Here is a 23524-nt window from a genome sequence, read left to right on the forward strand (position 1 = left end):
ACCATCCTGGCTAACACGGTGAAACCCCGTCTCTACTAAAAAACACAAAAAACTAGCTGGGCGAGGTGGCGGGCGCCTGTAGTCCCAGCTACACGGGAGGCTGAGGCAGGAGAATGGCGTGAACCTGGGAGGCGGAACTTTCAGTGAGCTGAGATCCGGCCACTGCACTCCAGCCCGGGCGACAGAGCAAGACTCCGTCTCAAAAAAAAAAAAAAAAAAAAAAACTAGCCTGGCGAGGTGGCGGGCGCCTGTAGTCTCAGCTACTCCGGAGGCTGAGGCAGGAGAATGGCGTAACCCAGGAGGCGGAGCTTGCAGTGAGCTGAGATCCGGCCACTGCACTCCCTCTCAAAAAAAAAAAAAAAAAACTCTGATCCCCAAATGGGAGGCTGATTTGAGTAGCAATAAAACTCTGGTCTTCCACGCAGCCAGATATGCGTGAATTAGTCTTTCTCTATTTCAATAGCCCGTATTTTGATAAGTCGGGTCTGTCTAGGCAGCGGGCAAAGTGAACCCATTGGGCAGTTACAGTGCCTGAGGTCAGTTAGTGAAGGAGAATTGTCTGGGCCAGGCTTGGAAGGGCCCTGTAGCCACCTCAGGGGCTCACCTTCATCTCCAAGGCCTGAGGGTTGTTTTTTTTTTTTTTTTTTTTTTTTTTTGAGACGGAGTCTCGCTCTGTCGCCCGGGCTGGAGTGCAGTGGCCGGATCTCAGCTCACCGCAAGCTCCGCCTTTCGGGTTCATGCCATTCTCCTGCCTCAGCCTCCCGAGTAGCTGGGACTACAGGCGCCCGCCACCTCGCCCGGCTAGTTTTTTGGATTTTTTAGTAGAGACGGGGTTTCACCGGGTTAGCCAGGATGGTCTCGATCTCCTGACCTTGTGATCCGCCCGTCTCGGCCTCCCAAAGTGCTGGGATTACAGGCTTGAGCCACCGCGCCCGGCGGGTTTTTTTTTTTTTTTTTTTTTTATATATACCAAGTTTCGCTCTTGTCACCCAGGCTGGAGTGCAATGGCATGATCTCAGCTCACTACACCTCCACCTCCCGGGTTAAAGCGATTCTCTTGCCTCAGCCTCCAGAGTAGCTGGGATTACAGGCATGCGCCACCTGTGGTCCAGCTCAGACCTCAGATTCCTTTTCAACACTGTAGGTGACTGATCTTGCCCTACTGCCAACTCTGCTTAAAACCCTGCAGCCCCTTGGCCAGGCGCAGTGGCTCATGCCTGTAATCCCAGAACTTTGGGAGGCTGAGGTGGCAGAGCACCTGAGGTCAAGAGTTCAAGACCAGCCTGGTCAACATGGTGAAACCCCATCTCTACTAAAAATACAAAAATTACCCGGGTGCAGTTGCGTGCACCTGCAATCCTAGCTACTCAGGAGGCTGAGGCAGGAGGATTGCTTGAACCCAGGAGGTGGAGGTTGCAGTGAGCTGAGATTGTGCCACTGCACTCCAGCCTGGGCGACAGAGCTAGACTCCCGGCCAACTGAGTACATTTTAACTAATGCACATCAAGGGCTGCCCAGGTAGGGGAAGAGGGAAAAACCTGAAAAGGGTCTGCAGTTCTGAGGGCCACATGCAGAAGTGGTGGGTGTCCTCTCACCTGCTCCCAGGGCTGAGGGGTCTGCCTGCTCCCCTACATGGGACTGCCTGGACTCCCAACCGCAGGCGCAGCCCTCAAAGCTCGAGACTTTCATTGGAAGCGCTCCTGGGCAGGGAAAGCGTAGAAAGAAGGGATCCTCAACCTCGGCCTCTGCGCCTTCCCCACCCCACTTCCTGGGAGGTGTGGTCTCTTTATGGCATGTTATCTCCGCCCCACGCCCGGGGCCCTAGACCCTGAGCGGGGAAAACCAGAAGCTAGAAAGAAGGCATCCGGGTTGTGCAAATTTCCGACACGTGGACATCCCGCGGCGCTTGCGTCCGGAGCCCGGCCCGGCTGCTGGACGGTCCCCGGCCACGCCCGCCGCCCTTCCCGAGGCCTGGCCCCTTCCCCACCCGACGGAATCCAGGGGAGGCTGGAAGGTGGGTCCCCGCCCACGCCGCCCTGGGCCCGCCCTGCCTGGCCGCGGCGCTTGACCCCGTACCGCAGTCCTCGTCGCGACCCGCCTGGGCCGCAGTACGCCGCGCTCGGGGGAGCTGAGCCACCTCTCCGCCAGGCCCGTGCGAGCGGGTGAGCGGGCTCCCCGAGCCCCACTGCCTCGGACGCGTCCCCTCCTCGCCCAGTCCCCGCTAGTGCTGTCGCAGACCTCCTGCCGGGACCCCGGTCCCTTCCCTCCTGGGCGGGCCCAGTAGCGGTGAGGATCTAGAAAAGTTTTCCTGTCCTGGTCCTGGGCTGCCCCGGGGCTGGGGTGATGACCCCCAAACCCGAGGGCGCTCGGACTCCTGGCCCGAAATTCCAAGGCGGACACAGCCCGGGATCCCAGCAGCCCCACTCGGAGGAGCTCTTCCCCGGGGAGGGAGGGACAGCGGAATGGAAACCAGATTCCGGGGCAGGACTGCGGGGATGGGCAGGGCGAGGTTACGGCCTGAGGTCCCAGTTGCCTGTCCCAAACCCGTGCTGGTCTGCAGGGAATGCGGGGGAACAAGGGGAAGGGAGAGAGTGACTTGCCCCAGCCGCCCTACCTCTGGGGCTGCCTCCCTCCTCCTTGGGTCAGCCCCAGGGTTGAGAGTTCCTCAGCCCCAAGCTCAAGCCTGCCCTTGCTGCTCTGTGCTGGGCAGTAGCCCTTCTGCTGCCCGCCTGGGTCCTGGGCATCAGCCCAGAAGCCTGCTTGATATGGGAGGGAGGGAGGGGTCCCCAGGGCCTGCCTCATTTCCAGCCTGGGACTCTCCCACCGGGAAGAGGAAGAGGAAGCCCCCTGGACTCTGGACACCAGGCCCCTAACCCCAGACTCCTGGATGAGAGCATCCGCTCTCCCCTGTGACCAGGCCTTCGAGGTCCAGGGGCAGAGAAGGGATTCCCAGGGCCTAGTGAGGCCCCTGTTATCAGATGAGGCACCCTGAAAACATAGGCTGGTCTTGTGTGAGATGGGAGAAAGACCAGAAAAATCATCTAAACTTCTCTCTGCCCACACATCCAACTTCATTGCACTGGGCTATGAGGCTGGTCTCTTTGGGCCTAGGGGTCCTTGAGGCAGCCCCTGGAGCCCAACCTCACCCCTAGTCCCAGCAAGTGAGAGCGAAACAACTTGCCCTGTCTACCTCATTGCGCAAAGCACACACCAGGCAGTGACCATGACTCATGGTTCCCAGTACAAAGCAAAGACCACTTCCCTGCTGGGGCAGAGGCCAAGCCAGAGCCCTCGCCCCATCACCTCTGCCCTGCTTGAGTCTGGAATGGACCTCCCTGCCTGGAAGCTGCATTGCCCTTGGTCCTGGGCCTGCCTGCCCCCTGGGGAACACAGGTGGGTCACGTTCATCTCCTCTTTTGTGCTCAGCCAGAGGCGGGGTGTGGGTTCATGAACAGGTTCTTGCTCATAGTGTGGAAGAGGGTAGCAGGGTGGAGGTAATGATAGACAAGGGGGTGATCCACTCCCGTGTGGTGTGAAGACCACTATTAAGGTGAGAAAACAGGCCGGGCACAGTGTCTCACGCCTGTAATCCCAGCGCTTTGGGAGGCTGAGGCAGGCGGATCACTTGAGGTCAGGAGTTCGAGACCACCTGGCTGACATGGTGAAACCCTATCTCTACTAAAAATACAAAAATTAGCTGGGCATAGTGGCGTACACCTGTAATCCCAGCTGCTTCGGAGGCTGAGGCAGGAGAATTGCTTGAACCTGGGAGGCAGAGATTGCAGTGAGCTGAGATTGCACCACTGCACTCCAGCCTGGGAGACACAGTGAGACTCCATCTTGGAAAAAAAAAAGGCAGAAAACAGGAAGGAGGCATAGCCCAGCCTGGGGTGGGAGTCAGGGTAGCTCTCAGGGATGCTGCTAGGGCTGAATCTTCTTTTTTTTTTTTTTGAGATGGAGTCAAGCTCCACCTCATGGGTTCACGCCATTCTCCTGCCTTAGCCTCCAAAGTAGCTGGGACTACAGGTGCCCGCCACCACGCCCGGCTAATTTTTATGTATTTTTTAGTGGAGACGGGGTTTCACCATGTAGCCAGGATGGTCTTGATCTCCTGACCTCGTGATCCTCCAGCCTCGGCCTCCCAAAGTGCTAGGATTACAGGCGTGAGCCACCGCACCCGGCTGGGCTGAATCTTCTAAGACTACTCAGGAGCCGTAGTGAGAAGCAGGGAAAGAGTAGAACAAGGAGTTTGATCTGTACCTGCCTGTGAACAATTAACTGAAATAACTCACTACTTTTGGACCAGCCTAAGGGCTGAATTTTTTTTTTTTTTTTGAGATAGAGTCTCTCTGTCACCCAGGCTGGAGTGCAGTGACGTGATCTTGGCTAACTGCAAACTCCGCCTCCCGGGTTCAAGCGATTCTCCTGCCTCAGCCTAATTTTTTATTTTTAGTAGAGACAGGGTTTCACCATGTTGGCCAGGTTAGTCTCGAACTCCTCACCTCAGGTGATCTGCCTGCCTCGGCCTCCCAAAATGCTGGGATTACAGGTGTGAGCCACCACGCCCGGCAGGGCTGAATTTTGAAAGATTAGTTGACTGGAGAAACCGCTTGATGGGAGGGGAAGCTGGACAGCCGATTGGGCATCCACACTGTGTATGTGACCTGGGACTTGCTGGGAGTGGGAGAGGAGACATGGAAGGCCACGTCTGCAGCGGGGGTCCCAGAGAGAGGCGGGGAAAGGGGGTCCTCAGACCTCGGCGGCAGGGCTTTTTTTTTTTTTTGGAGACAGAGTCTCACTCTGTTGCCCAGGCTGGAGTGTAGCGACATGATCTCGGCTCACCACAACCTCCACCTCCTGGGTTCAAGCGATTCTCCTGCTTCAACCTCCCGAGTAGCTGCGACTACAGGCGAGCCCCACCATGCCCGGCTAATTATTGTATTTTCAGTAGAGACGAGTTTCACTATGTCGGCCAGGCTGGTTTCAAACTCCTGACCTCGTGATCCACCTGCCTCAGTCTCCCAAAGTGCTGGGATTACAGGCGTGAACCACCACGCCCGTCCTGGCAGCAGGGCTTCTAGTGTACAAAGGTACATAAGGATTCCTAGGCTTGGATTGGCCTGAGACCTGGAGAGAGGAAATGGTCAGGAACAGCCAGCTCCACTGAAAGGTTCCAGAGGGAAGGTGGGATCCAAAGTGAAGGTGACAGGAGCCTGGGCAAAGACCCCAAAAACACTGCCCCAAAAAGTGGATACTGAGAAGAGCTCTTCTCATAGAAAGAGACTTCTCCATAGACTTCTTCCCGGCAGAGCAAGAAGGGACAGAGCCAGGCAGTGGGGAGAGGGAGCGGGGCTGGGGTCCAGCCTCCAGGCCTCCCAAATGCCGCCAGGGCCTCGGGGCCTGGGAGTGCCAGGGCTGGGTGGCAGGGAACAGGGAAAGGCAGGAGGAAGCCAGGAAGGCTGTGGCCTTTTGCCTTTGCGGGAGGAAGAGGTGAGAGTGTCAAGTGGGAGAGTGGAAGGGCCGGGGAGGAAGGGCGAGTTATGGAGCGGGGCTGGAACCTTGACATTGGGGCAACACAGAGGATCAGGTGGCACCTGTGGCCTTTTCATTTGCTGAGGGAACAGAAATCCTGGAAGAGGCGAGGGCTAGTTTGCTGGCGAAGCCTTATCTGCTAGATTGCCTGGCCTGGAACTGGACCAGGAGGAGGGCCGGGCTGGGAGGATCTCTAGTCAGAGGTCCTATGCAGAGGGCAGGAGGGCAGGCAGTGCTCTGCCCTGCATGTGGGTCACACACCCTCACACCCTGGGACTGTGATGAATGGGACAGGTCACCTTGATGGGGCTCCCAGGGTCCTCTGGGAGGGTGGAGGATTGGAGACCTCGAAGGAGGCAGTTCAGGGTGGAGCCGACTTAGGTGCTGCTTTAAAACTCCTAGGCCTGGAGGGAAGCAGTGGGGTGCTGAGCTTGGCAGGAAAAGGGGGTTTCATATTTCTGGTAGTTTTCTGAGTTTCTTCGGAGCTTCCCAGGACCTGGGGTGAAAGGGAGGGAGGCTGTGGGAACAGCAACTCCAGGATGCGTGGGCTTCACTGAGGTGGAGGCTGCTCCCTTGCAGTGCCTGCTGCAGCCTAGAGCCCACAGGCGGTGAGGTCTGAGGGGTCTGGGGGGCCAGGGAGCAGGAGGCAGGATGGGAGGGGGTTGAAAAAGGGGTCCAAACTTGGGGAGGAGACCTTGGGACTTTGGACGCCTGGTTATGGCAGCTTCTGTGACGCAGGGAGTGGCCTGGGTTGTGTTGAACTAAGATAGGACTGGCTGCACCTTGCTGAGCCAAGGATGTGAGGTGGATGTGTATGTGTGCGCGCAGGCACATGTGCATGTCTGCATAGTGTGTGACTGTGTGTGTCTGTATGTCTGTGTAGCATGTGTGACTCTGGGCATGTCTGCATGCATGTACGTGTGCGTGTGTCTCTCTGTGTTTGTGTGTAACTGTGTGCGTGTCTGCTAGTGTGTCTTATGTACCTGCTTGTATGCCTCTGTGTGTGAGTTTGTATGCCTGAATTGTGTGTGACGGTATATATCTCTGTGTGTTGGTGTGACTGTCTACGGATCTGTGTAGTATGTATCTGTCAGCGTCTCTTCGTGTCTATGTAAATGTGTGTCATTTTTTTTTTCTTGAGACTGAGTCTTACTATGTCACTGGGCTGGAGTGCAGTGGCGCAATCTCGGCTCACTGCAACCTCCGTCTCCTGGGTTCAAGCCATTCTCCTGCCTCAGCCTCCCAAGTAGCTGGGATTTTTGTATTTTTAATAGAGATGGGGTTTCACCATGTTGGCCAGGATAGTCTCAATCTTCTAACCGCGTGATCCGCCTGCCTCGGCCTCCCAGAGTGCCGGGATTACAGGCGTGAGCCACGGCGCCCGGCCAAGTGTGCGTCTTTATGTGAGTTTGTGTGCCTGTGTGGTCTTTGTGTGGGTCGGTGGATCTCTGTGTGTGTAACTATCTGAGTGTGTGTCTGTGTGTGTGTGCGTGTCTGTATGTTTCTGTGTTGTCTGCGTGAGTGTGTGCTGTGACTGTGTCCTTGTGTGACTGGGTATGTGTCTGTGTCTGAGTGTCACTGGGTGTGTGTGTGTGTGTGTGTATTATTCCATGTGATTAAGGAACTTGAGTCTTGGCCTTGAGCTCTGTATGAAAGGATTATTGCAGGGGGATTGCAAAGGGGCTGATGGGAAAGGCGTGGGGGTGTGGGGGTTGATGAGGCCCATGCCTTCTCCAAAGCTGCTGGTTGGGTCCTTGTTCAACTCTTTTGTGTGTGTATGTTCCGTGGCTGCGCCCAGCACTGGCCTGCTCACTCGGGCCTTCACAACAGCACCAATAGTAACTTTGCTGCCTCTGAGGCATTGTGAAAGTCTGTGTTCTTATGCAGGAACTCTGGGCAGGAGTGTCTGAAATGTATCCGTGTGTGCATTTGGGGGTGTTGGAACCACGCTGACCCCAGAGGTCTGCTGCATTCTACAAGCAGTGACTGAGTGGGCCAGGAGGTCCCCCTGCTGACTTCTAAGTGATGTAACAGTTAGAAACAATTGCACCCCATTGCCTGGTGCCACCTGCCCTGCCCTGTCCTGTCCTTCCTGTCCTTCCTGCCACCTCCTGCCAGGCTGGCTCTGGGAAGTGGGTGAAAGGAGATGCCAAGGCCAATGCGTGGGCCTCTGGCCACCTCCCAGGGGCGGTGCCCCTCTGTGACACCTGGTACTTGGGTGTGAGGAAGGGACAGCTTAGCTGCCGAGAGAAAGTGGTAGGTGGGCCAGGAAAGACGGGCAGCCTACTGAACACCAGACTCCATTCTCTCACCTCTCCAGGCAGCAGCCACAGTGGCAGTGAGGCCGTGGCAGCATCGGCAGCAGAGGATGCCCCAGGCCCTGGAGCATGCAGATGGCAGCTGGGCCTGGGTGGTGCTGCTGGCCACTATGGTGACCCAGGGCCTCACCCTGGGCTTCCCCACGTGTATCGGCATCTTCTTCACTGAACTGCAATGGGAGTTCCAGGCCAGCAACAGCGAGACCTCTTGGATCCCCTCCATCCTTATGGCTGTGCTCCACATGGCAGGTGAGCAGCCTGGGGAGGGGCTGATGAGAAAGGCCTGGGGGTTGCGGGGAAGCCACAACCCTTCTGGTTCCCTCTCTGGTTCCCTCTCTGGCCTTCTGGTTCCCTCTCTCTAAGGCCACAGGCTTTGCCTCCTGGGTGAATTCCTAAGGTTTCACCGGATTTCACCAGGGGCCCCTGGCTGGAATCCAGCTGGACTGGCCTGGAGCTGGGGAGAGAGTGGGGAGGTGCCTGGGTTGCAAAGCCTTGTGTCCTTTCTGTGGGATCCATTCAGACACAGGTGTAGGTGTGCTGGGGCACACAGTGCCAGGCTGGGAAGAGCGCTGGGGCCAGCCCACCAAGACTCTCCTGCTTTCCAGCTGGCCAGTCTCTCTGAACCTCGGTTGCTTCCTCTGCTATCTGAGGGTAATGCCTGGCATCCCGCCCAGCTCCCACATGGAACAGCAAGGAAGGCCACTGTCTTCCCTGGAGGTGCTGGGAGCTGGGAAATGGATGCGGCTGTGAATTATTAATATTTTGGAGACCCTCACTGGGGCAGGGAGTGGCTTCAGGATAGGAAAGGGGATGTAAGGAAGACACCAGGAATGGCCGGGCGCGGTGGCTCACGCCTGTAATCCCAGCACTTTGGGAGGCCGAGGTGGGCGGATCACCTGAGGTCAGGAGTTTGAGACCAGCCTGACCGACATGGAGAAACCATGTCTCTACTAAAAATACAAAAGTAGCCGGGCGAGGTAGTGAATGCCTGTAATCCCAGCTACTCGGGAGGCTGAGGCAGGAGAATCGCTTGAACCTGGGAGGCAGAGGTTGCGGTGAGCCGAGATGGTGCCATTGCACTCCAGCCTGGGCCATAAGAGCAACTGTCTCAAAAAAAAAAAAAGACACCGGGAACAAGAGGGGGGACAAGGCCAGGAGCCCCAGCTCTCCCGGGACACCCTACAGAGAAGAGGTTGCTAAGTGGGGGTGAGGGAGGAAGGCAGCCCCTGCCTGCCCCTTCTCCTGGCTCTGTCACCATAGGCCTCAGAGGCCCTTGTTCCTGGCTGACTTTTCCAGGAACGTGACTGCCTCACCCTGACCCCAGCGTTGGGAACAGGGCAGAGGGAGGGTTCTCTGGGCTCCTTGGGAGCTCTCCAGGGAGACTGCATAGACCCCAGCCTCGGAGGGGCCCGGAGCCCAAGCTGATGGCCCACAGGCCTCTGCAGGCGTGTGTCTGCTGCCCGCAGCTGCCCATCTCCCCGGCTACCTCCTGGTTACTCCCTCCACTTGCCACCAGCAGCCTGCTTATTATTCCAGGTCCTGCCCTCAAACTGGGAGGGAGGTTGGGTTGGGCGAGAGCGCGACCCTCCCGGGTGAACTCTGAATCTGCCTCATGGCCTCTCGCCTGCAGGGTTGGGGCAGGGATTGGGAATCCCGGAGGGCTTCTTCTCACACAGGCAGAGCAGGGTGCCTGGGCCAGGGGCTAGGAACCAGGCATCTGGTGGGGAACCTACTCCCCAGACGACTCGGAGCTCACCACTCACAGCAGGCATCTCAGCAGCTCCATCAGCATGGGATTCCTGGCTGGCCGTCTCTCTCATATACACATACACGTGCATGAGCCCATGCTCATTCAGAGTACTGTAGACATTTTCTTTTATTTATGTTTATTTATTTGCTGATTTTTGAGACAGAGTCTCATTCTGTCACCTGGGCTGGAGCGCAGTGGCGTGATCACAGCTTATTGCAGCCTTGACCTTTCAAGCTCAAGCGATCCTCCCACCTCAGCCTCCTGAGTAGCTGGGACCACAGGTGTGCACCACCATACCCAGCTAATTTTTTTTGAGATGGAGTCTCGCTCTGTTGCCCAGGCTGGAGTGCAGTGGTGCAATCTTGGCTCACTGCAACCTCCGCCTCCCGGGTTCAAGCAATTCTCCTGCCTCAGCCTCCTGAGTAGCTGGGACTACAGGTGCCCGCCACCATGCCTGGCTAATTTTTTGTATTTTTAGTAGAGACAGGGTTTCACCGTGTTAGCCAGGATGGTCTTGATCTCCTGACTTTATGATCCGCCAGCCTTGGCCTCCCAAAGGGCTGGGATTACAGGTGTGAGCCACTGCGCCCAGCCCATACCCAGCTAATTTTTTTTACTTTTTGTAGAGATGGGGTCTCACTATGTTGCTCAGCCTGGTCTCAAACTCCTGGGCTCAAGTGATCTACCTGCCTGAGCCTCTCAAAGTGCCAGGATTACAGACATGAGCCACGGCACCTGACCACAGTACTGTAGAAATTTTTAAACATGATGAATCATGAATACTTTCACTGATCCTTTCAAGTGTCCCTGCCCCTACGTACTCCTTTTAGAGGTAAGGAAAGCAAGCAGGCACAAAATATAAGACCTGCTCAAGGCTGAAGAGTGAGTTCACGGCAGAAGGAGCGCCCTACAGAGGAAACACCCTGCCTCCTGCCCAGCCACACCACCCTCAGCTATGCAGCTGGCCTGCAGCCCCGTCCCCACCCCCAACCCTATGACTCAGGGCTTTCCCCAATGTCACCTTTCCTAAATCAGGCCAGAGTCTCTGGCATGGGGAAGATCTGTGGGTCAGTCCTTTCCAGAGCCACCTGCCCCTCTACAGTGGCAGATGCCAGGCCACCAGCCTCTGCTTATGTCTGAGGATGGGCTGCTCACTTACTCTGTCACTTTTTTTTTTTTTTCCAGAGGAGTCTCCCTCTGTCACCCAGGTTGGAATGCAGCGGTGCGATCTCTGCTCACTGCAACCTCCACCTCCCAGGTTCAAGCGATTCTCCTGCTTCAGCCTCCCTAGTAGCTGGGATTACAGGCACCCGCCACCACACCTGGCTAATTTTTGTATTTTTAGTAGAGATGGGGTTTCACCGTGTTAGCCAGGCTGGTCTTGAACTCCTGACCTCAGGCGATCCATCTGCCTCAGCCTCCCAGAGTGCTGGATTACAGGTGTGAGCCAGCATACCTGGTCACTCCATCACTTTTTTTTTTTTTTTTTGAGATGTAGTTTCACTCTGTCACCCAGGCTGGAGTGCACTGGGTTCCGCCTCCCGGGTTCAAGTAGTTCTCCTGCCTCAGCCTCCCAAGTAGCTGGGATGACAGGCACACACCACCACGCCTGGCTACTTTTTAGATTTTTAGTAGAGATGGGGTGTCACCATGTTGGCCAGGCTGGTCTCGAACTCCTGACCTCAAGTGATCCACCCACCTTGGCCTCCCAAAGTACTGGGATTACACGCATGAGCCAACGCACCTGGCCTACTCTGTCACTTTCATACTCAAAGTGGCTCACACCACACATCCCCCCTCCACCACAGACACACACAATCACCTCATACACACACACTTCCCCGTCCCTTTAGTCACATCGCACTCTCAGAGAGTGAGTTAGAGAAGCTCCCCGTGTCCTTGGGTGAATGGGGTCCCTGTGAGATGCCAAGGAGCAGTCTGCAGCTCTTTTCTATTTTTTGGGGGTGTGGATTGGTGAGAAAGCAGCTGGGAGCCAGGCAAGGAACAGGGCCCTGTCCACATTGAACCAAACCTAGGGGTAACTTCATGTTCAGAGGCACAGAAAGAAGCTCCTGGCCGGGCGCGGTGGCTCAAGCCTGTAATCCCAGCACTTTGGGAGGCCGAGACGGGCGGATCACGAGGTCAGGAGATCGAGACCATCCTGGCTAATACGGTGAAACCCCGTCTCTACTAAAAAATACAAAAAACTAGCCGGGCGACGAGGCGGGCGCCTGTAGTCCCAGCTACTCGGGAGGCTGAGACAGGAGAATGGCGTGAACCCGGGAGGCGGAGCTTGCAGTGAGCTGAGAGCCGGCCACTGCACTCCAGCCTGGGCGCAGAGCAAGACTCCGTCTCAAAAAAAAAAAAAAAAAAAAAAAAAAAGAAGCTCCTGTGGCTTGATCCTAGTAGTGCAGACTTTGGTGGTGCTGGAGGTGGTGCGGGAGGGGAGAACCTACCCTGCCTGATTTTCTGCAGAACACTCTAGAGTCCAGTGCAAGGAGGCACAGAGGGGCCCAGGGCTCCCCTCAGCTGTAGGGCTGGGAAGGTGGTGGGAGGGTGGGAGGGATCTAGCCAGTCTTCCTGAGGATGTTGGCGGTGGGGGTGGGGCAGGTAAAACAGGATCTGAAGGTGCACACTGTGGTCTAGATGTCTTGGAACACTGCCCTGACTCCTACCAACAGACCCCAGCGAAGTCGGGGAGGTGGTGAACTCATGAACCAATCTTGTTTCACCCAGACAGAATGAGCAGCCTCAGGTTGGTGCAGTGCAGGGTCTTGCTCCACCTTTCTGGGAATCCTCATCAGGGTCAAACATCGCCCAGTCTGAATCCTTTGTAGGGGAAAAAACTGAGGCACGGAGAGGGATCGGGCCTCGCTCGGGCCACGTGGCAAGTCCGTGGCAGGTGGTATATCAGAATCCAGGCCTGCTTCTGCCCTTGAAACCACCTGACTAGTTCCTGCTGGCACTGCCCTCCCCCAACCACTCTCTTCCTCTCCCGCCACCTCCTCATTCAGCTGCTACCTTCAGGCTTTCTTCTCCCACAGGGCCCCTGTGCAGCATCCTGGTGGGACGCTTTGGCTGCCGAGTGACCACGATGCTGGGAGGTGTGTTGGCCAGCCTGGGCATGGTGGCCAGCTCCTTCTCTCGCAACCTCAGCCAGCTCTACTTCACAGCAGGATTCATCACAGGTGACTATCACTTCAGCTCCAGAATTTATAGGCACCTGCCAGGCACAAGCGGACAGGGCAGGCAGGCCTCTTAATCTTCTGGAACTGCTGGCTGGGCGCGGTGGCTCACGCCTGTTATCCCAGCACTTTGGGTGGCTGAGGCGGGCAGATCACATGAGGTCAGGGGTTCGAGACCAGCCCAGCCAATGTGGTGAAACCCTATCTCTACTAAAAAAAAAAATACAAAAAATTAGCCAGGCTTGGTGGCAGGCCCTTGTAGTCCCAGCTACTCGAGGCTGAGGCAGGAGAATCACTTGAACCAGGGAAATGGAGGTTGCAGTGAGCCAAGATCGCACCACTATACTCTGGCCTGGGCAACGGAGCAAGACTCCATCTCAAAAACACAAGAAACAAAGTGCTGGGATTACAGGTGTGAGCCCACCACACCCAGCCCTTCCACAGCATTTTGTTCTAAGGGGACTGGAGGAACAGACTCTACCCGGAAGTGGTTATGACATCAAGAGAGTTTTTTTTTTTTAATGGAAGAAATAACTAAGGAGAATGATCTAGGAAAGAAGAGAAAAAGTATGACTCAGGAGAGAGGGGACTTGCTAGAGGGGTGCCTCCGAGTGGAAAGGATGCAGGGCAGAAGGGAGGGACAGCCACTGGGGGAATGGGCAAGCCATTGTCACCAGCGGGCAGGCATGTGGGCAGCTGAGCATGAGGATGGGGAGGAGGTGTTGGGGTTCACAGAGGAGGAGACCCAATAGTCACCTAGCAGGGCAGGCAGGGCACGATTGAGGGAGCTGTAGTGGCATCACAGGCAGCCTGAGGGCCCGCCTGAGGCCGTGATCACACATGATTGACAGCTTTCTGTCCAGCATGCTCAGGTGTGCAGGTGCAGTCACTGAGTGGGTGGGGAGCTGGGAAGGCCCCTCTGGAGAGATGGTGTCTGAACTGAGAGTGGAGGAAGCAGATTCCAAGCAGAAGGAACAGCAGCTACAAATGACCTGAGGTCTCTAGGGGCAGCTTCATGTTCAGAGGCAGAGAAAGAAGCTCCTGTGACTTGATCCTAGTGAGTGACAGGGAGCGGCCCGAGATGGCATCGGAGAGGTGGGCCGGAGCCAGACCACAGAGAGCCTTCCAGGGCGTTGTGGAGACTGTGGTTTTTTTGTCAAGTGTGATGGGAAGTCTTTGGAAGGTGTTAAGCCAAGAGAGACTTAATCCAATTTGGGGTTTGTTTTTGAGACAGTCTCACTCTGTTGCCCAGGCTGGAGTACAGTGGTACAATCTTAGCTCACTGCAACCTCTACTTCCCCAGGTTCAACTGATTCTCCTGACTCAGCCTCCTAAGTAGCTACTACAGACTACAGGCACCTGCCACTAGGCCTGGCTAATTTTTTTGTATTTTTAGTAGAGGTGGGGTTTCACCATGTTGGCCAGGCTGGTCTCAAACTCCTGACCTCAAGTGATCCACCAACCTTCGCCTGCCAAAATGCTGGGATTACAGGCATTAGCCACCATGCTCGGCCCAATTTGGGTTTTTAAAAGATAACTCCCGTGCTACACCTAGGGGAATAGGGATGCCCTGGCAGCCTTGGGAGGGCCGATCTGGGGTGCGGTGCTTACAGGGAGGTGGCAAGGCCAGCTGATTCCATCTTCAGTCCCCAGGGACTTGGAGCTGGCTATGGACTAGAACCAGAGGGCAGGTGTGTGAAATGACCCCTGACCCCACCCCTGGGTGCAAGTGGAAGGCTCCACTGTGCCTCCAGGCTGGTATCCCCTCTTGCCCCATAGGCCTGGGCATGTGCTTCAGCTTCCAGTCAAGTGTCACGGTGCTGGGCTTCTATTTTGTCCGCCGGCGGGTGCTGGCCAACGCGCTGGCCTCCATGGGCGTCTCCCTGGGCATCACGCTCTGGCCACTGCTCTCCCGCTACCTCCTGGAGGACCTGGGCTGGAGGGGTACCTTCCTTGTCTTCGGCGGGGTCTTTCTCCACTGCTGCATCTGCGGGGCCATCATGAGGCCTGTGGCCACCAGTGTGGCCCCTGAGACCAAAGAATATCCCCTGCCACCTCCCGAGACACCTGCACTTGGCTGCGTGGCCGCCTGTGGCCGGACCATCCAGCGCCACCTGGCCTTCGACATTCTGCGGCACAACACAGGCTACTGCGTGTACGTACTGGGTGTGATGTGGTCCCTCCTGGGCTTCCCACTGCCACAAGTCTTCCTGGTGCCATATGCCATGTGGCACAGGGTGGACGAGCAGCAGGCAGCCCTCCTCATCTCCATCATTGGCTTCAGCAACATCTTCCTGAGGCCCCTAGCCGGACTGATGGCAGGACGGCCAGCTTTTGCTAGCCACCGCAAGTACCTGTTCAGCCTGGCATTCCTGCTCAATGGGCTCACTAACCTGGTGTGTGCGGCATCAGGCGACTTCTGGGTGCTCGTGGGCTACTGCCTGGTGTACAGCGTGTCCATGAGCGGCATCGGCGCCCTCATCTTCCAGGTTCTCATGGACATCGTCCCTATGGATCAGTTCCCCAGAGCCCTGGGACTTTTCACTGTCCTGGATGGCTTTGCTTTCCTCATCTCCCCACCACTGGCCGGTGAGGAGCTGGGAGGGAGGGTAGCCAAATAGTGTGGTACAAGGGGAACAGTTTAGATAGATCTGGGCCCAGTCCAGCATCTCCAGAGGTTTGTGCTACAGCTGGTTTCTCACCTGGCACTCAGAGTATGAACAGTTAAAAGCCTGGGTTTGTGACTGAATGTGGTGGCTCACGCCTGTAATCCTAGCACTTTGGGAGGCTGAGGTGGGTAGATCACGAGGTCAGGAGATCGAGACTAACCTGGCTAACATGGTGAAATCCCATCTGTACTAAAAATACAAAAAAATTAGGTGGGTGTGGTGGCACGTGCCTGTAAGTCGCAGCTACTCAGGAAGCTGACACGGGAGAATCGTTTGAATCTGGGAGGCGGAGCTTGCAGTGAGCTGAGATCACACCACTGCACTCCAGCCTGGGTGACAGAGTGAGACTCCATCTCAAGAAAAAAAAAAAAAAGCATGGGTTTTGTGTACCAGACCTCAGTCCTCCATCATCCTCCCTGTACCTCCTTTTTCCTTTTTTGTTGAGACAAGGTCTCTCTGTCACTCAGGCTGGAGTGCAGTGGTGCAATCACAGCTCACTGCAGCCTCAACCTGCCAGACTCAAGAGATCTTCCCACCTCAGCCCCCCAGGTAGCTGGGACTGCAGGCACACGCCACCACACCCAGTTAATTTTTTTTTTTTTTTTTTTTTTTTTTTTTTTTTTTTTGAGATGAGTCTCGCTCTGTCACCCAAGCTGGAGTGCACTGGCCAGATCTCAGCTCACTGCAAGCTCCGCCTCCCGGGTTCACGCCATTCTCCTGCCTCAGCCTCCCGAGTAGCTGGGACTACAGGCTCCCGCCACCGTGCCCGGCTAATTTTTGTATTTTTGTCGAGACAGGGTTTCACCGTGTTAGTCAGGATGGTCTCGATCTCCTGACCTCGTGATCCCGTCTCGGCCTCCCAAAGTGCTGGGATTACAGGCGTGAGCCACGGCGCCCGGCCTTTTTTTTTTTTTTTTTTTTTTTTTTTTTTTTTTTAATAGAGATAGGGTTTCACCATATTGCCCAGGCTGGTCTCAAACTCCTAGGCTCAAATGATCTGCCTCCCTTGGCCTCCCAAAGTGCTGAGATTACAGGCCTGAGCCACCGTGCCTGGCCACCTCCTTTTTCCTATCAGTAAAGTGGGGATAAATAGAATCTACCTCCAAGGAAAGAGCTTAGGAGAGAGTGTGGTGTGCAGTCAGCATCCTGCAGAGTTTCCTGTAATGATCATCGTCCTGGTTCTCCTGCTTCCTGCCTGTGGAACCCGGGCAAGTCTTTTTCCTTTTTTGAGCCACAGTGCCATCTGCAAAATGCAGAAGAGAACACCTGCCCTAACCATTTATTCAACTCTACCAGCCTCGGGGTGTGCATGGGGATCAACCGGTCTCCATTCCCAGCCTGACCAACATGGTGAAACCCCATCTCTACTAAAAATACAAAAATTAGCTGGGCGTGGTGGTGTGCGTCTATAATCCCAGTTACTTAGGAGGCTGAGACAGAAGAATTGCTTAAACCCGGGAGGTGGAGGTTACAGTAAGCCAAGATCACACCACTGCACTCCAGCCTGGGCGAGAGTGAAACTCCAACTCAAAAAAAGAAAGGTCCCCATCCTCTGGGGGATTACCTTCTAGGGCAGGAGTCAGGAGTGAAAACAAAGAGACATCCACAACCACAGTGGTGATGTATGACGCGAGGGAAACCGAATAGGTAAGTAGAGGTGCACGTGAGAGGCAGCTGAGAGCGTGAGATTCCGAGCAAATGAGGGCAGGTTTGTAAAGCCCTTGGTACTAGGGAGCAGTGAGACAACACAAGGCGGCGGTTATTAGAGTAGATCCAGGAGGTTGAGTTCAGCCCAGTGGGGACTCTGTCCAAGTGTGGCATTGGAAGTCCCAGTTTCCAAGGGAATTTTTTTTTTTTTTTTGAGGCAGAGTCTCGCTCTGTCACCAGGCTGGAGTGCAGTGGAGCGATCTCAGCTCACTGCAACCTCCACCTCCCGGGTTCAAGCAATCCTTCTGCCTCAGCCTCCTGAGTACCTGGGACTACAGGCACGTGCCACCACACCCGATTAATTTTTGTATTTTTAGTAGAGATGGGGTTTCACTGTATTGGCCAGGCTGGTCTCAAACTCCTGACCTCATAATCTGCCAGCCTCGGCCTTCCCAGAGTGCTGGGATTAGAGGTGTGAGCCACCGCTCCCTACCTTAGTTTTTGTATTTTTAGTGGAGACAGGGTTTCACTATGTTGGCCAGGCTGGTGTGGAACTCCTGACCTCGTGATCCACCTGCCTTAGTCTCCCAACGTGCTGGGATAACAGGCGTGATCCACTGTGCCCATCCAAGGGAATTTTTTTTTTTTTTTTTTTTTTTTTTGAGGTGGAGTCTTGCTCTGTCGCCCGGGCTGGAGTGCAGTGGCCAGATCTCAGCTTACTGCAAGCTCCGCCTCCCGGGTTTACGCCATTCTCCTGCCTCAGCCTCCCGAGTAGCTGGGACTACAGGCGCCCGCCACCTCGCCCGGCTAGCTTTTTATATTTTTTAGTAGAGACGGGGTTTCACCGTATTAGCCAGGATGGTCTCAATCTCCTGACCTCGTGATCCGCCCGTCTCGGCCTCCCAAAGTGCTGGGATTACAGGCTTAAGCCACCGCGCCTGGCCCGGGAATTTTTTTTAATGGAGTCTCACTCTGTTGCCCTGGCTGGAGTGCAGTGGCACAGTCTTGGTTCACTGCAACTGCTGCCGTCCGGGTTCAAGCGATTCTTCTGCCTCAGCCTCCCAAGAAGCTGGGATTACAGGCGCCTGCCACCGTGCCTGGCTAGTTTTTGTAATTTTAGTAGGAACGGGGTTTCACCATCTAGGCCAGGCTGGACTTGAACTCCTGACCTCGTGATCTACCCACCTCAGCCTCCCAAAGTGCTGGGATAACAGGCATGAGCCACCATGTCAGGCCCCAAGGGAATTCTTTAAGCAAACAAGGGAGAGCTCTTCAGGAGGCATAGGTGAGACCTGGAGGGTGGCTGAGCAAATATCCCAGACTCCAGTAGTTCCCTGCCACCACAGGCCCTTAAGTTCTCTTATAGCCTGAAGATTCTTCCTGCCCAGGCCAGAGGAGGTTTTGTGTTTCTTCCCCTCCTCTCATTCAGCAAGTATCTGTTGAGTGTCTGCTGGGTGTCAGCCACAATTCGTAGTGCAGCAGAAAGAAAAATAAAATCCCTGCTGTCAGGGAACACAGGGTTTCGTTGGGGGGAGGCCTGGTAGCACTGGCCTAACTTGATCTCTGTCCCCCAGGGTTGCTCCTGGATGCCACCAACAACTTCAGCTATGTTTTCTTCATGTCCAGCTTCTTCCTTATCTCAGCTGCCCTCTTCATGGGTGGCAGCTTCTATGCCCTGCAGAAGAAGGAGCAGGGCGAGCAGGCTGTCGTGGCAGATACCTTGGAGCAGGATATTTTCTTGGAAGCCAAAGACGGTCCTGGGAAGCAGCGGCCCCCTGTGATCATGTATGTAACCAGCGTCTAAGACCCAGGGGTCACCTGTGTGACCAGTGTCTGAGTCCTGGGGTCACTGAGTGAACACCGTCTCAGCCCAGCCCAGGAGGGGGAACCTTCAGCTCCTTCACCAGGGGCTTGCGTGAAGAGCAGCCCAGGAAGCCCGGGCTGTCCAGGCTCTGCAAGCTGGGACTCTGCCAGGAACTGGGACCTTGGAGGATGGCCTCTGAAGATGCCCTGAAAAACTGTTTGTTTTTTTTTTGAGGCGGAGTTTTGCTCTTGTTACCCAGGCTAGAGTGCAGTGGCACCGTCTCGGCTCACCGCAACCTCTGCCTCCCAAGTTCAAGCGATTCTCCTGCCTCAGCCCCCCAAGTAGCTGGGATTACAGGCTTAAGCCACCGCGCCTGGCCCGGGAATTTTTTTTAATGGAGTCTCACTCTGTTGCCCTGGCTGGAGTGCAGTGGCACAGTCTTGGTTCACTGCAACTGCTGCCGTCCGGGTTCAAGCGATTCTTCTGCCTCAGCCTCCCAAGAAGCTGGGATTACAGGCATGCACCACCACTCCCGGCTAATTTTGTCTTTTAGTAGAGACGGGATTTCTCCATGTTGGTCAGGCTGGTCTTGAACTCCGACCTCAGGTGATCTGCCCACCTTGGCCTCCCAAAGTGCTGGGATTACAGGCTTAAGCCACCGCGCCTGGCCCGGGAATTTTTTTTAATGGAGTCTCACTCTGTTGCCCTGGCTGGAGTGCAGTGGCACAGTCTTGGTTCACTGCAACTGCTGCCGTCCGGGTTCAAGCGATTCTTCTGCCTCAGCCTCCCAAGAAGCTGGGATTACAGGCGCCTGCCACCGTGCCTGGCTAGTTTTTGTAATTTTAGTAGGAACGGGGTTTCACCATCTAGGCCAGGCTGGACTTGAACTCCTGACCTCGTGATCCGCCCGTCTCGGCCTCCCAAAGTGCTGGGATTACAGGCATGCACCACCACTCCCGGCTAATTTTGTCTTTTAGTAGAGACGGGGTTTCACCGTATTAGCCAGGATGGTCTCAATCTCCTGACCTCGTGATCTACCCACCTCAGCCTCCCAAGAAGCTGGGATTACAGGCATGCACCACCACTCCCGGCTAATTTTGTCTTTTAGTAGAGACGGGATTTCTCCATGTTGTCAGGCTGGTCTTGAACTCCGACCTCAGGTGATCTGCCCACCTTGGCCTCCCAAAGTGCTGGGATTACAGGCTTAAGCCACCGCGCCTGGCCCGGGAATTTTTTTTAATGGAGTCTCACTCTGTTGCCCTGGCTGGAGTGCAGTGGCACAGTCTTGGTTCACTGCAACTGCTGCCGTCCGGGTTCAAGCGATTCTCCTGCCTCAGCCCCCCAAGTAGCTGGGATTACAGGCATGCACCACCACTCCCGGCTAATTTTGTCTTTTAGTAGAGACGGGATTTCTCCATGTTGGTCAGGCTGGTCTTGAACTCCCGACCTCAGGTGATCTGCCCACCTTGGCCTCCCAAAGTGCTGGGATTACAGGCGTGAGCCACTGCGCCTGGCCAGAGGCACCCTCTTCTAACAACTAGCAGAATCCAGGAGCGGGCCCTCCCAACTTTTTTCCTTGGGCACCCAGGGTACTCGGGGCCCAGGAAGCCGGGTCTGAACCCTGCTCAGGTTTGTCCCGGCCGGCTCAGCGCAGCTGGCTGTGTGTTGCTGCTCCTACAGCTGAACGCACTGGACCTTCTCATACAGCCTGGATACCTCCATCATTTATTTATCTTTTTCTGGCCTCCAGACAGTTCTGAGGAGCTCACCTTCCTCCAGGTTCCTCCTGTCCTGCTCTTCCCAAGTGACCCAGCCCTCACCTGTAGGGCAGTCAAGGCTGGTGGTGCAGCTGCCCCCACGAAGGTCACTGGACCTCGCACCAATGGTGAGAGGCAGTGCAGAGGTCCAGACTGAGGAGCTGGCTGGCTGGATAGGGGCAGATTAAAGGTTGAGTGGCACGCCCATCCTGGCGCCTGCGTGGAGAACAGGAGGAGGGCCCCTGGCTTGGATCCTAAAGTCTGAGGGCGCCCCTGCAGTCTCAGCAGGACCCACTCTATCTAGGGGCTTCCTCCTTCCTTTCCCCACCCTGTCTCCTTGGCAGGGAGGATTAGTGCTGGCTGGCGGAAGCCAGACATTTGACTGACAGAGAGGAAGGCTTGCCAGGCAGCCCGAAGACTGCTGTGAAAATGGGGCTGCTTTTGCAAGAGAAGTTTTTACTCCCCATTCCTGTCCTCTGGAGGCCCCTTCTCCCTGCCGTGTTAGACGTGTCAACCCTGGGGTAAGTGGCAGGCTGGACTCACCCCTGCTGCCTGTACACCTATGCCTGTGACCTTTAGGTCTCAGCTCCCCCCACACACATTTTACTGGTGCCTTTCACTGAAGTCACCACCCAGGGGCTGGCTGTCATCAGCCCGTTCTTGTCCCAGCAGGGTACCAAGGGAATGAGAAAACAGAATGTGTTTGAATTATACACAAAAATGTTCCCTGCAGCAGGTCATAAACTCTGTGAACTAATGAAGCTGAAAAACAGGGCTGGAGTACGTTTCCCCTCACCCTTCCTTTCCTCCCAGCTCAGCAAGGGGTGCTCAGGTTCAGGATGTTGTTTGTTGATTCAGGCTCAACCAGGCTCTGGCAAGAAAACCTTATCAGGAGATTTTATTTTCATGAACGGGTGCCAGTCTTCCCGCCTGCCATGTCCAGCTGGCGTCAATAAGCATCTTTGGGGATGTCCTGCCTCCTCCAGGACCAGCCATGAGTGCCTCTTATGGCCAAAGGCAGTACTGCAGACCAAGCAAAGGGCTCTGGGCTGGAATAGCCCTACCTGAGTGCCTTGGACTCCGCCACTATCTGCCATGTGACTTTGGGCAAATTGTTGACCACCTCTGAGCCTTGAAAAAGTAGCAGGTTACTTTGTTAGAGCGAAATAATAAAATTTAATTTAAAAAAAAAATGTAGGAGGTTTGTCTGGATGAGCTAGTCTCTTCCAGTTGAAAAGTCTGACTCGGTGAGCGTCCGGAAGACCCCACTGCCTTCTGGCTCCCCACCCAGTCTTACACTTGGCAGCCATCAATAGCACGTGCTCTGAAGGGAGAGTGCTTGCATGGACTTTGCCAAATCCTGTCTCCTCCATCTCAGTTGAATGGAAAAGGAGGGAGGTGGGGCTGGTAGATAGGTGCTTTTGGTGCTAGTATCCACCAGGTTTTGTGTGCATCCCGTAATGAGCCCACTTCCTGAAAACATTTAAAGAAAAAAGATATCAGCTGGAGATGGTAGTGCGCACATGTAATCCCAGCTACTCGGGAGGTTGAGGTGGGAGGATCACTTGAACCTGGGAGTTTGAGGCCAGCCTGGGCAACACAGCAAGACCCTGTCTCTTTAAAAAAAAAAAAAAAAAAAAAAAGCCCAGGCATGGTGGCTTATGCCTGTAATCCCAGCACTTTGTGAGGCCAAGGTGGGTGGGTCACTAGAGGTCAGGCCAACACAAGACCAGCCTGGCCAACATGGCAAAACCCCATCTCTACTAAAAATACAAAAATTAGCCAGGCATGGTAGCAGGAGCCTGTAAAACCAGCTACTTGGGAGGCTGAGGCAGGAAAATTGCTTGAACCGGACAGGCAGGGGTTGTGGTGAGCTGGGATCATGCCACTGCACTCCAGCCTGGATGATGGAATGAGACTCTGTCTCAAAAAAAAAAAAAAAAACAAAACACTTTGGGAGGCCAGAGCAGGAAGATCTCTTGAGACCAGGACTTCAAGACCAGCCTGGGCAACATAGAGACCCCGTCTCTACAAAAAAGGGGAAGAAAAAAAAAAAGCCAAGTATGGTGGATCATGCCTGTAATCCCAACACTTTGGAGGGTCAAGATGGGAGAATCACTTGAGAGGCCACCCTAGGCCACATAAGGAGACCTCCATCTCTACAAAAAATTTAAAAATTAGCTGGACATGGTGGCACAGGCCTGTAGTCCAAGCCACTCAGGAGGCAGAGGTGGGAGGATCCTTTGAGCCAAGAAGTTCAAGGTTGCAGTGAGCTGTGATCACACCACTGCACTCCAGCCTGGGTGAGAAACCTTATTTCCCCACCCTAACCCCCCCCCCAAAAAAAGGCATCCATGAGTGTTCTGCATAGGAAACTTTGATCCCACCTGCTCCTAGGCAAGAAGAGCAATCGTCTCTGGGCAGAATTCCTTCAATAAATATTTATTGAGTATCTACTGTGTGCCAGAGACTGGGCAGAGGTAAAACCTACCAAGGGCTGAGAATTCTACCCCAAGAAGGAGGGCCTCTCCCTGAGGCCTTAAGAAGGGAGAAGACTGGCGGGGCATGGCGGCTCATGCCTATAATCCCAGCACTTTGGGAGGCTGAGGCAGGCAGTTCACGAGGTCAAGATATTGAGACCATCCTGGCCAACATGGTGAAACGTCGTCTCTGCTAAAAATACAGAAATTAGCTGGGCACAGTGGTGCGTGCCAGTAATCCCAGCTACTCGGGAGGCTGAGGCAGGAGAATCACTTGAACCCGGGAGGCAGAGGTTGCAGTGAGCCGAGATCGCCACTGCACTCCAGCCTGGCAACAGAACGAGACTCCGTCTCAAAAAAAAAAAAAAAAAAGGGAGAAGGC

At 55.2% G+C, this 23524-nt stretch overlaps 1 protein-coding gene across 14 annotated transcripts; it reads left to right on the forward strand.

The window, feature by feature from the left end:
* Positions 1–1827: 1827 nt before the first annotated feature.
* SLC16A5 (solute carrier family 16 member 5) lies at positions 1828–19241 on the forward strand. 14 transcript variants are annotated; one of them, XM_033182114.1, is made up of 6 exons: positions 1828–2162; positions 3242–3393; positions 7853–8099; positions 12645–12788; positions 14565–15374; positions 18676–19241. In XM_033182114.1, exons 3-6 carry the CDS (start codon positions 7901–7903, stop codon positions 18903–18905), a joined length of 1383 nt encoding a protein of 460 aa, XP_033038005.1. In that variant the 5' UTR covers positions 1828–2162; positions 3242–3393; positions 7853–7900; the 3' UTR covers positions 18906–19241. The 14 variants fall into 14 exon arrangements, with proteins under 14 accessions (XP_033038005.1, XP_033038006.1, XP_033038007.1 ...); XM_033182115.1 differs by having other exon boundaries at positions 1828–2014; XM_033182126.1 differs by lacking the exons at positions 1828–2162; positions 3242–3393 and adding an exon at positions 4469–4655 and having other exon boundaries at positions 14565–14940; positions 15275–15374.
* The last annotated feature ends 4283 nt before the right edge of the window (positions 19242–23524 follow it).

This window comes from Trachypithecus francoisi, unplaced genomic scaffold (genome assembly GCF_009764315.1).
Source record: "Trachypithecus francoisi isolate TF-2019V2 unplaced genomic scaffold, Tfra_2.0 Lachesis_group20, whole genome shotgun sequence".
NCBI lineage: Eukaryota > Metazoa > Chordata > Mammalia > Primates > Cercopithecidae > Trachypithecus > Trachypithecus francoisi.